The 11,634-nt window shown below is 40.8% G+C and overlaps 1 protein-coding gene across 1 annotated transcript in view; it reads left to right on the top strand.

Annotated features, from left to right (window-relative positions):
* Positions 1-252: 252 nt before the first annotated feature.
* Positions 253-11,634, top strand: part of DNAH5 (dynein axonemal heavy chain 5) — a 148,469-nt gene continuing 137,087 nt past the window's right edge. Inside the window, exons 1-4 of the mRNA XM_007954200.1 lie at positions 253-273; positions 4,989-5,123; positions 6,789-6,873; positions 11,349-11,509. Of these exons, the coding sequence (XP_007952391.1) occupies positions 253-273; positions 4,989-5,123; positions 6,789-6,873; positions 11,349-11,509 (402 nt within the window). The remainder of the gene's footprint in view (positions 274-4,988; positions 5,124-6,788; positions 6,874-11,348; positions 11,510-11,634) is intronic.

Below are 11,634 nucleotides of genomic sequence, written 5' to 3'. Positions count from 1 at the left end.
CAAAATATCGACTGAAGTAGGAAGCATTAAAAGAAGATGGAAGGAATACAGAATCACTGTAGTTGAAACCCACCAGACACTCCTTGGAGTGTCTCCTTGGAAGGAAGGTTTGGCAATCTACTTCTGTAGTGATACTGCCTTGGAAACCCAAGGTGGGGTCGCTATGAGTCAGATCCAACTCAGGGGCCGTAAGTTTTTGAGTTTTGAGAATACCAAAAATAATTGGTTGATATTCATCTATCTCAGGAGGTGATGTATGATCAAGAACCAATGGTAATGAAGGGAGAAGTTGAAGCTGCACTGAAGGAATTGGTGATCAAGGCTCCAGGAATTGAAGGAATACCCACTGAGATGTTTCAACAAATGAATGATGTGCTGGAGGCACTCACTTGGCCTATGCCAAGAGACTTGGAAGACAGGTACCTGGCCAACTGACTGGAAGAGATCCATATTTGTGCCCATTCCAAAGAAAGGTGATCCTGAGTGTGTTAGTTACTCTCTGTTCAAGAGCAAGTTTCAGAGTCCCTTCTGACATCCATGTTGGTGTTTTCTTCCTTTCCTGTCTTTTAAATGACCTTTTGCTTTATGTATGTTGTTCTTCATGTCATCCCACAGTTCATCTGGTTTTCAGTCATTGGTGTTCACAAAGCCCATAGTTTCCAACTACTGGTGATTCTTCCTTGTTTTCGACTTTTGCATTCCAATCACCAACAATAATCAACACATCTTGATTGCATGTTTGGTCAATTTCAGACTGTGAAAGTTGGTAAAAATCCTCAGTTTTCTCATCTTTGGCTTTGGTAGTTGATGTGTAAATTTGAGTAATAGTATTAGCTGGTCTTCCTTCTTGTTGTTGTTAGATATCGTTGAGTCAGCTCTGACTCAGAGCAACCCTGTGTAGAACAGGACAAAACACTGCCTGGTCCTGTGTCACCCTCACAATCCTTTCTATACCTGAGCCCACTGTTGTAGCCTCTGTGTCAATCTGTCTCATTGAGGGGCTTCCCCTTTTTCATTGACCCTCCACTTTACCAAACATGATATCCTTCTGCAGGGAATGGTCCCTTCTGGCAACATGACCAAAGTAGGTGAGAAGAAGTCTGGCCATTCTAGCTTCCAAGGAGCATTCTGGCTGCACTTCTTCCAGCACAGATTTGTTAGTTCTTCTGGACTTGTTAGTTCTTTTGGCAGTCCATAGTACTTTCAACATTCTTCGCCAACACCACAACTCAAAAGCATCGACTCTTCTTCGGTCTTCCTTATTCATTGTCAAGCTTTCACATGCATATGAGTTGATTGAAAACACCATGGCTTGAATTAGGTGCATCTTAGTCTTCAGAGAGGCATCTTTGCTCTTCAGCACTTTAAAGAAATCTTTTGCAGCAGATATGCCCAGTGCCATACGTTGTCTGATTTCTTGACTGCTGCTTGGCTAAGATCAAGTGTAGTGTATGTGTCTGACTTGTATGCATGTGGATATTATCCTATCATTGATAGCATTCTACTTCAGGACAGATCTTGAAACATTTTTTGTGATGGTGAATGCAACACCATTCCTCTCCAATTTGTCATTCCCAGCATAGTAGATCATATTGTCTAATTCAGAATGGCCCAAACCAGTCCATTTCAGCTCAGTAATGCCTGGGATATTGACCTTTATGCATTTTGACAACTTGCAATTTTCCTGGATTCATACTTCCTGCTTTCCGTGTTTCAGTTATTAATGGATGTTTGCAGCTGTTCTTCCCATTGGATCATGCCACATCAGCAAATGGAGGTTCTGAAAGCTTTACTCCATCCACATTGTTACTGTTGACTCTACTCTAAGGAGGGAGCTCTTCCCAGTCATATTTTGAATGCCTTTCAACCTGAGGGGCTCACCTTCCAGAACTATATTGGACAATGTTTCAGGGCTATTCATTAAGTTTTCTAGTAGTATATCAGACAGTGTTCCACTGCTATTCATAAGGTTCCCACTGGCCAATTCTATGAGTCCCCTTTCTTCTTCTGAGTTTGTCTTAGTCTGGAAGCTCCGCTGAAACCTGTCCACCATGGATGATCCTGCTGGCATTTGAAATACTGGTGGCATAGCCTCCAGGCTCACAGCAACATGCAAACCACCACAGTATGACAAACTGATAGATGAGTGGAGGGCAAAATGTATGTTGATGACTTATTTTTTTCAAAACTTTAATTCACCCTCTCCCAATCACTAATTCTTCTCCTCAGGTTGTCATTTCAGGTTCTGAAAAGTTAATGCAGACCTCCTAATTCTATTAATTAGGCTTTCACCTATTTGGAAATAGCAACTTTTTCTCAAGTAGTTTTCTTAAATCTTAAAAATTCATCCTTGATTTTAAAATCCCACATGATTACTAGTGGCACACCCTTCTCCTTTATAGCCAAGTTTCTGGAAAGAATCCTTTATATTCAGTATCTGTATTTCTCATTCCCTTGGTTTTTGTCCAACTAAGGAAACTATTCTAATCAAGATCGTTGTTTTGGTCATGTAATGCTTCTTAACAAACCACACTAAAACTTAGTTGCTTAAAGCAGTAACAGCCATCTATTTTCTCTCATTCTGGGGTGACAGGGCTTAGCTGGGTAGTCCTTCTGCGTCATATGGTTTTGGCTGTCTTGTAATAATCTGTAGGCATGGCTAGATCATAATCTCCAACGTGGCTTATTCGTGTGGTTGGACATTGGTGATGGGTGGTGGCAAGGAACTGAGCTGGGGCTGTTGACCAGATTGCCTCGCTTCTCTCCTTGTGGGTTCTGAGGGAACATTCCAAGTTGAACACAGAAGGTGAAGAGCTCTTAAGGACTAACCTAGAAAGTTTCAGTGTCACTCCCCTTTGTTCTATTTAGCACATTCAAAAGGTGAGGACATACATCTCTTGATAGAGTAGTGGTAAAGTCACATTGTGAAAAACAAGAAACAAAAAACAAAAACAACACTTAGGATGTTGCAGCCATTTTGGGAATGCAGTCTATCACAGTCATGAAGGATAATTGTGATTGACCAAACCATCCCTTTATAACGCTCGGCCCGGTTGGCCACGGCCAGTGCTTTGTTGATCTGCTGCCTCCTGGCTTCCTTTCTCACTTTTTACTGCTCATCTGCAGCCCTCTCCATTTGCTGTTTTTTTTTTTTCTCTCATTGCTCCTGGGATATTGATGTCCTCCAAGGTTTTTGACCTTCCTCTCTTTTCATTCTTCATATTTTTATTAATCATTAATATCTATACTTATAATTTAAACTTTGATTGACTGATTCATTTGACATCTATTTGTTGAATAGCTATTATGTGTTGCATGAAGGACTTGACAAAGTTGTGATAGTTGTGCATTGCAAAACCCCAGAGTATATCATTCGCATTAAGGCTTTCATCTTGACAGTCTTAGTTTTCTGCGTTTATGTCTATGTCTGTATCTAGGTGTGTCTGTGTCTATTCCTATGTCTGTATCATCCCAGTGATTCTCAGTTGGTGGAGGGGATGATTTTGCCTCAGCAGCTACTCCTTTTTTTTTTTTTTTTTAGTCATGGGAACCATATTTTCCCATATGTCTCTCTAGTTCTCTTTAGTTCAGCCACCCTGTCTGTCTTTTGGTTTCCAGAATGTGCTACGTCCTTTCATAGCCCTGCATGTACAAAAATGCCTCTATGCCAGGGAGTGTGGCCATCCCTCCTTCAACTCTAGGCTGAGCCACCCACCTGAAAGGTTTCCTGCAACCTCTACCCCTCCACTTCCAACCCTGACTGGGGGATCATTCTCAATGCCCCTTCTCCAGAGTCCCATAATATCTTGCCTTCATGCCATTTCATCACATTTACCTTTTCTGCTCATTTTCTCCCAGTTAGGCCCTGAGGAGTTTTTTTAGGTTACTGAGTAGAATTAGCCTCTGTCTAGTTAATCTCTCCAGTGCTGGCAAATATTTGGAGTTTAATAACTATTTGTTGAATAAAAGGAGATTCAGAGGGGTCATCATTCCTCTTCCCAGTAGGAATACGTGGTTGGGATTAAAGGTAATGCACTTAATTCAGTAAATGGTATAGAAGCAGAATGTCCACCAGGCACAAAATGGTGAAGAAATGGTAATACATGCATATTGTGAAACATTTAAGCTGCTACACAGGTTGAAATACTATGCATCAAACTGGAAAAAACTGTGATGTATTAAAGGAAAAAAATGCATGAAAAAATTTTATAGCAAAAGATAAATGTAGATGTGTATATATGTTTAGGAGCTATGGTGGCATAGTACCTAAGGCATCTGATTGCTAACCAGAAGGCTGGCGGTTCAAACCCACCAGCCACTCCTCGGAAGGAAGACTGGGCAATCTACTTCCTTAGTGATACTCCCTCAGAAACCCAAGGAGGGGTCGTTATGAGTTGGAACCGATTTGATGGCAGTGAGTTTATATATGCTTATATACATAGGAAATGATATAGAGAGATATGCTGCAACTGCCAACATTGGTTATGTCAAGCATGGATTAATATTGTACTTAATAATTTATAGTGAAAAAGTTCACAGAAATTAGTTTCAAAGCCAGGTAAGAACGTGTAGACAAGCATTAAAGATAGACAATAGTGTACAAGGCTTAGGAAACTTTAATGGCTTAGGAAGATGTTTACAAAAATGGGTATCTCTGTTTGCATGTGTGTGTTGAATACATATATATGCCTGGAAATGTAAATATTTAGGACAAAGTATTAACAGTAATAATATCTGGATGGCAGAGGATTTTTTATTTATTCTTTTGGCTTATCTGTATTTTGCAATTTTAAAACAATAGGTGCTTCTTATTTTCACAATATAAGTAACACTATTTCTCAAAATAAACACCAGTAGATAAAAACCAGGGCCATTTAACTATATCTCAATATCCCAGACTTGAAAAGACATCAATCATATGGAATTATTACAAAATGAATCCATTTGCGAACAGCAGGTCCCAAGAGGTTTCTATTCCTTTCTTTTAGCAAAGACTGAAGGAAGAGAAGGAAGCCAAGCGGGCTCATTTGGATGCCAGGCACAACTACTTGTTTGCGATCGTGGCTTCCTGCGTGGACCTGAACAAAGCAGAAGTGGAGGACGCCATTCTTGAGGGGAATCAGGTGAGATGCATTTGGGGTCTCACTGATGGAGGACACAGAACGCGTGGATGCTGCCCTATGGCAGGACCTATGCTGTATCCTAGAGGCTTATAGATGTATTTGTCTGTGTCTGTGTATGTGTGCACATATGTATGTGTGTATGTATGTGTGTAGGACCTCTGGTGGCATAGTGCCTAAGGCATTTGACTGCTAACCAGAAGGCTGGCGATGCAAACCCACCAGCCATTCCTCGGAAGGAAGTTTGGGCAACCTACGTCCATTGTGATACTGCCTCAGAAACCCAAGGTGGTGTTGCTATGAGTCAGATCCAACATGACGGCAGAGTTATGTATCTATCTATCGGTCCATGCATCCATCCATCTATCTGTCTATCTATCTGTCATTTTTTAACATGGACAGGACTACATTCTGACTCTGTACCAGTGGTGGTAGGATGAGCTTAGTGCTTACCAGTTGCCTGTTGAGTGGGGGAACTTAAAATTGTCATTTGAGTTCCATGATTCTGACAGTGCTGTCTGTCATCCAAGGAGCTCCATTTCATGGAGCTGTGCTTAGGTGCCATTGTGGAACCTGTGGTTGGGGAACAGACTTAGCATTTACCTGTTCTAACCTTGGAGCCTCAGTCATATTGTAGATTGCTGGCTTTGACTTTGGTCCGAAGCCGAATCTGATTGATTTTGTTCCTCATCTTGACTTCATTTTCTGCCCTGTGTTGTCCCAAAACCAGGGGTCTGATTTGCTTGGTGGTTTAACCTTGGATTGGGGAAGTCACAATATAGAAGACATAATTTCTTGAGCAATAAGAAAGCCATATTGGAACCCTGTGATCATTCCTGAATTTTTAAAAAACGTTATGCAGCATATAAAAAAAGAAAGAAGAAAGCCATTCTTGTTCACTGGGGAGCTCCGCTGCTACTACTGCTTTTCAGTGGGAGGCTGCTAACTGTTGAACAGCAAGCTCTGGGCTAGGATTAGGGCACTGGTTTTTAGTGTTTGCTGACTTCTGTAGATAATTGTCACTCCTTGGCTGATTTCAGCTGACCAACATGGTGTCACTGAACATGGAGTTGAGAAGAATATACAATTGGCTTGGTTCCTTCCTTTTGGGCCATTCTGGGTGGGTTAAATAAGAATCAGTGGAACCATTAAGGGTGGATAACTATAGGATGAATCAATGGAGAACTGAGGAATTTTCCTTTTCTTTCGTCATTACTAATGTTAATCAAACGTTTGCCATATTTCAGTCCTTGTTCGAAGTGATTGATCTATATCCATTCACTTAGTCACCTCGATACCAGGAGGCAGATACTGCTGTTGTTTGTTATTGTTAGATGCCTTTGAGTTGGTTACAACTCATAGTGGTCCTGTGTACAACAGAACGAAATGCTGCCTGTCCTGAGCTGTCCTCACAAATCTTTGCAGAGTTTGAGCTCATTGTTGCAGCCACTTTGTCAATCCATCTTGTTGAGGATCTTCCTCTTTTTTCACTGACCTACTTTCAAGCAAAATGTCCTTCTCCAGAGACTGGTTTTGTTATATGTGGAGTCTCTGTATGTTGGGACTGACGTGACAGCACCTAACAACAACAACAGTTCTATCAAAGCTGATTTCAAAGAAGTTTCTGATTTAGAACAGAGTCATTAATTTACCTTTTCTATTCCTTAGATTGAGAGAATTGATCAGCTTTTTGTTGCTGGTGGTCTCCGTCACCTTATGTTTTACTACCAGGATGTGGAAGCAGCAGAAACAGGTATCTGAATTTGATGTAACATAAACCAGAAATGTGTGGTTAGAGTTATCTTTGAGAGGCATGAAGAACAAGGCTACTGGGAAAATTGACCAGGCTCTTACATTTCACCTTGTCAGACGTGGTGGGAAACAGTCAGATACAATCAATGAGTGTGGCTTGATGGAAGCTGCTGTATTACCAACCTAAGAGGTTGGATAATGGTGGATATTTAGCTTAACTTTATTTGGGATGTTTGGTTTTCCTTATCACACTGCACTGGCAGTGGGGGAATAGGATATGGTTTACATTTTGAGGCCTCCTTTTATTAGTTATTAGTTCATTCTATGTAATTATATTCTAAAATTTCTTATGAGCATCTGTTTCTTGTCTATATAGTCATAATTTTTTTCAACATAGGAATTATTGACAATAAGCGTAACTCTGCTTTTCCAGTTAAATATCACATTCTGTTTGTTTGACTGTGATTTAAATTGATAATTCAATAACAGGTTTATTCATTTTCACTTAAAAAACATTTGCATGTCTTTGTGTGGGTTCAACTGACATATCCCATTTAACTTTAAGTGGGTTAATATAATTTTAAAGCCCAAACTCTGGTTGTAAACAGATACGATATGATTATATTAAAATAGCATATGCGTGGCTTTATGACTCTTTAGGAAAAAGGGAAATCATTTTATTGTTCTTTCAAACAGCTTTTTTGTTTATAAACTGAGGAAATTATGGATGTGTACTCTAAATAGCTGGTATTTCCCCAAAGTTATCAATTTGATCTTTTGTACTCAGAAGTTCATTACATTATGAATGAAAATCCAAACAATACAGAAGTATTTATCTATCTCAGATTTCAAAATATAAGCTCAAATGAAATACTGTGTTCATGCGTGAACTGTGCACTGGATGAAGTTGGCCTTCATGTGTAAGCCTCACATTGAACAAGAGGGACTCATGGCATGCAAATGTAAATGCCACTTTATTTTTGTCTTCCCTTCTCCCTTTAACCTTTTCAGTGAGGGTGGCTCATCTTTTGCCCTTGGATTAAAATTCAGGGAACTCCACAACTTTTCTATACGTTCTTAGGTAGTAAAGACTCTAGCTCACCCACTTTGCTCATGTTGTCAGAAAGGTCCAGCCCCTGGAGAAGGATATGCTTGGTGAATGGAGGGTCAGAGAAAAAGGGGAAGACCCTCAAAGCCATGGATTGACACAGTAGCTGGAACAATAGGCTCAAACATAGTGAGGATTGGGAGGATGGTGCAGGACCAGGCAGTGTTTCATTCTGTTGTACATAAGGTCGCTGTTAGTTGGAGCTGACTTCATGGCACCCAATAACAAAAATTAAGAAATCTGTTCAAATTGCAAACACAGTCTTAATCTGAAACTAAAAACTTTCAGTCCTTGATAAATCTTCACCCATTCCCAATTGAGGCTGCTTAAGGTTGATGGTTGTGGTGGGGGAGGAACAGATGGTCTTCCTCTGGTGGCCCAACTTCTTCCACTCTTGGTTCTCATCCTACCAAGCTCAGTTTCAGATGTGTCCAGTGGGTGGAGAGAAGAGGTAAGGGGTGGCAGCAAAGTTTTTCCTTGACTGGCACTGTCGTAGCTGGCTGACCTTGCCTTCTGGGACTCACTCTTTTGTGAGCACTCTAGTGAGGTCTCCAGAGATGGCCTCTGAGGACATCTGGCTGCACATTCCATGGATATGCCTTGTCTTCCCAGTGGCCATTTCTTTCAACCTCTGTACTTTTTGTAGTTACACCACACCAGCTCACTCTGTTCTACCACCTCTTGTGGTTCTAAGTGTGGTTTTAAATGGCTCCAGGGTGGTTCTCTCTTCAGTGGATCCCTCACCTGGATCTCTGGAAACACTTATAGATCTTGTTCCTGCCATCTAGGGATGTGTCATTAGCTCTGAGTTCAGCCTAGTTTCTCTCTTTCTGCCTCTTGCCTGTTGCGTTTAGATTTCTTGGGGGAGGTTCATATACCAGTCCATCTTGCCCCTAGATTCTAGGAGACATGTACCAGGCTCTTGAGGTGGTTGAGTCAGAGACCTTATTTCTTGACTAGAGTGACTAACTATCGTATTTTGCCTGCAATTTTCTTAGGTTTTAGCATTAGAAATCTGGCATCCTGGGAAAACCTTCAGTCTTGGGAAAACTAGAATGGTTGATCATGTGCTCTCCCTTTTTTAAAAAAATTATACATGTTTTTTAAAGTTTAACTTTTTGTGAAAATATACACAGCAATGGATATACAGTTTCAACAAATTCTACATGTATAGTTCAATTGTATTGTTTACATTCTTCAAATTGTGTGCCCATTCTCACTGTCCCTTCCCAAATGATTCTACCATCATCGGCATATAGTGACTGCCCCGGAAATGTCTTGTCTAACTTTCTGAGATACTGTTGTCAGTTCGATCCCATGTAGATAAGTCTTTGAAAGAGCACAATGCTTAGGCAGATACACTTTACTAATTAAGCTAAACTGTTGTTTGGTCAAAGCAGACTTCTGGGAAAAAAAGTTGTTTTTAGGTTTAAGGCTTAAAGGTTATCTCAGGACAGTAGGTACGGGTGTTCCTCCAGCCCCAATGGCTCCAGATGATCTGGATTTCACAGAGTTCCATTTCTTTCCCTCTCCCTTGATCACTGTTTCTCTACTGAGTTGTAAATCAAAATGTTCAATAATGGTAGCTGTCCACCATCTGGTTCTTCTGTGTCATGACACAGAAGAAAGATGTTCACAGTGATCACCCTGTTCTTGCCCTGTGGTCAAAGTGGAGACACTCCACATCCCTACCCTTTGCACAGACAGCCATTTTCGCAGAATCTTTCCTCATCCTATACTCTTTGATCTGTTTAGATTTTCATGTGGATGAGATGTCTGATCAGCTCAAGGTACTGATTGAAATTTCTGTAGGATTTTTTCTTTTTTAACTTTGAAACTCTTTTTTTTTTTTTTTTTTTGGTATCTACCATATCTTGGTGCCTTTGTTGAAACTTCTAGTCTAATATTGTATTAAATGTGAGATCCAGGTGATGGTAGTCAGGACCCAAGTTTGAATGAGTTAGAGCTCTCCAGCTTACTTTATTGGAGAAATACACGGTCCAAGCCTAGTCAGAAATCTCTAACTCAACACCATGGGGAGAAAGAGCGTTGCAGGGAGGATTCTTTCAAGAGGATCTAATTTCAGGATTATAGGATTCAACTTCAGGTCCACCCTCCCCAATTCATTCCTTAACACCTCCTCCCACCCCAATCTTCGTTGAGCTACCAATTCATTTGGAGATCTAAGCTTTCTTGGGCATATAAGAACACAGTGGGATAGCTCTGAGCATACTCTGGGTACTTGACTGAGCTACTGAATGAGCTACATCCTTTGATAACAAACAATGGTCTTTCATATAATAAGAGTAACGATAGGATGTGTTTTCAGAATTAGTATTTTTATACACTTTTCTAGAACCTCAACATGCAGTAAGTCATTTAATCCTCACAGTAATTCCAGATGAAATATTGGAGTAGTAGTATTCTCATTTTTTTAGGTGAGAAAACTGAGACAGAAAGAGATTAGATAACTTGCCTAGGAACACATGGCTAAGAAATGTAGTCTCAGGTTGATGTCTGGGAAGTGTGACTCCAGATCCAACACCATTGATCATGATGCTGTCCTGTCTCTGTGAAGTTGTGACTACGTAGTCTGCTCTGCTGATGGTGACAGAGGAGGGGCAGCATGGAGAAGTGGGGGTCGTGAGTTGGTGTCAGAGTTGGTGTCTGGTATTGCCTTGGCCACCTGTTAGCTATGTGGTCTGGGACAGGTCACAGCTACCTTTAGGGTGGTTGTAATTTTAATAATGTAGACAAGGTATCCAACAGAAGGCTTGGCACACAGCACATGCCGAGTGTATGATTTCTCCTCTCCCACCTTTTTCTCACTGCCCCTTTGAACATCTGCAGGTAAACCAATTGCCATTATGCCAGTTCCTTCTCATGGTGACCCTACATCTATCAGAGTAGATTTGTGCTTCGTAGGGTTTCAGTGGCTGATTTTCTGGAAGTGTGTCACCAGGCCTTTCTTCTGAGGTGCTGGTGGGTGACTCGAGCTTCCAACATTTCAGTTAGCAGCTGAGCACATTAACATTTTGCACAACCCAAGAACTCCTTCCATTGCAGATGGAGACCAGTTTTGTAGGTTTAGCAAGCATCTGGCCTAGATCAAACTCTCTCCTCCTGCTCCCCCATCCTTGTTTATTCCTGGAGCAAATAGTTTTAAAAGGAACCTTTAAGCTGGAGTCAAGCAGATCCTTTTTGATCACTTCAGGGCTCTGGTTATTGATTACCTAAGTTATGGACTCATCTGGGGCACATGGACACATTAGCAATGACGATATTTTAACAATAAAACTTCTTTCCAAGAGGTGATCAATGTGGACTATAAATAGCATTTGTGAAACTCAAATTGTTTGCATTTATAGGACAACTCGGCCCCTCAGGAGGGACAAATCTTGCTTCTGGAAAGATTAAAAAACCCAAGGTGTTTGTGACTGAGGGAAAAGATGTTGCTCTCACTGGAGTATGTGTGTTCTTCATCAGGACAGACCCTTCCAAAGTGATCACCCCTGAGAACATCCACCGGGTAAGGAGCAAAATCTATTGTATATGGAATTACTGAAAATCACATTGTAACAAAATCAAGTTGTGCAGAAGTCATCCCTCATTGTGGAGACCACCATGGTATACACCATAATATCTAAAACTACT

This window comes from Orycteropus afer, unplaced genomic scaffold (assembly GCF_000298275.1).
Source record: "Orycteropus afer afer isolate SDZICR_OR568_19922 unplaced genomic scaffold, OryAfe1.0 scaffold00442, whole genome shotgun sequence".
Classification (NCBI taxonomy): Eukaryota; Metazoa; Chordata; class Mammalia; order Tubulidentata; family Orycteropodidae; genus Orycteropus; species Orycteropus afer.
The sequence above is the reverse complement of the archived record's forward strand: the minus strand, read 5'-3'. Positions and strand labels throughout refer to the sequence as shown.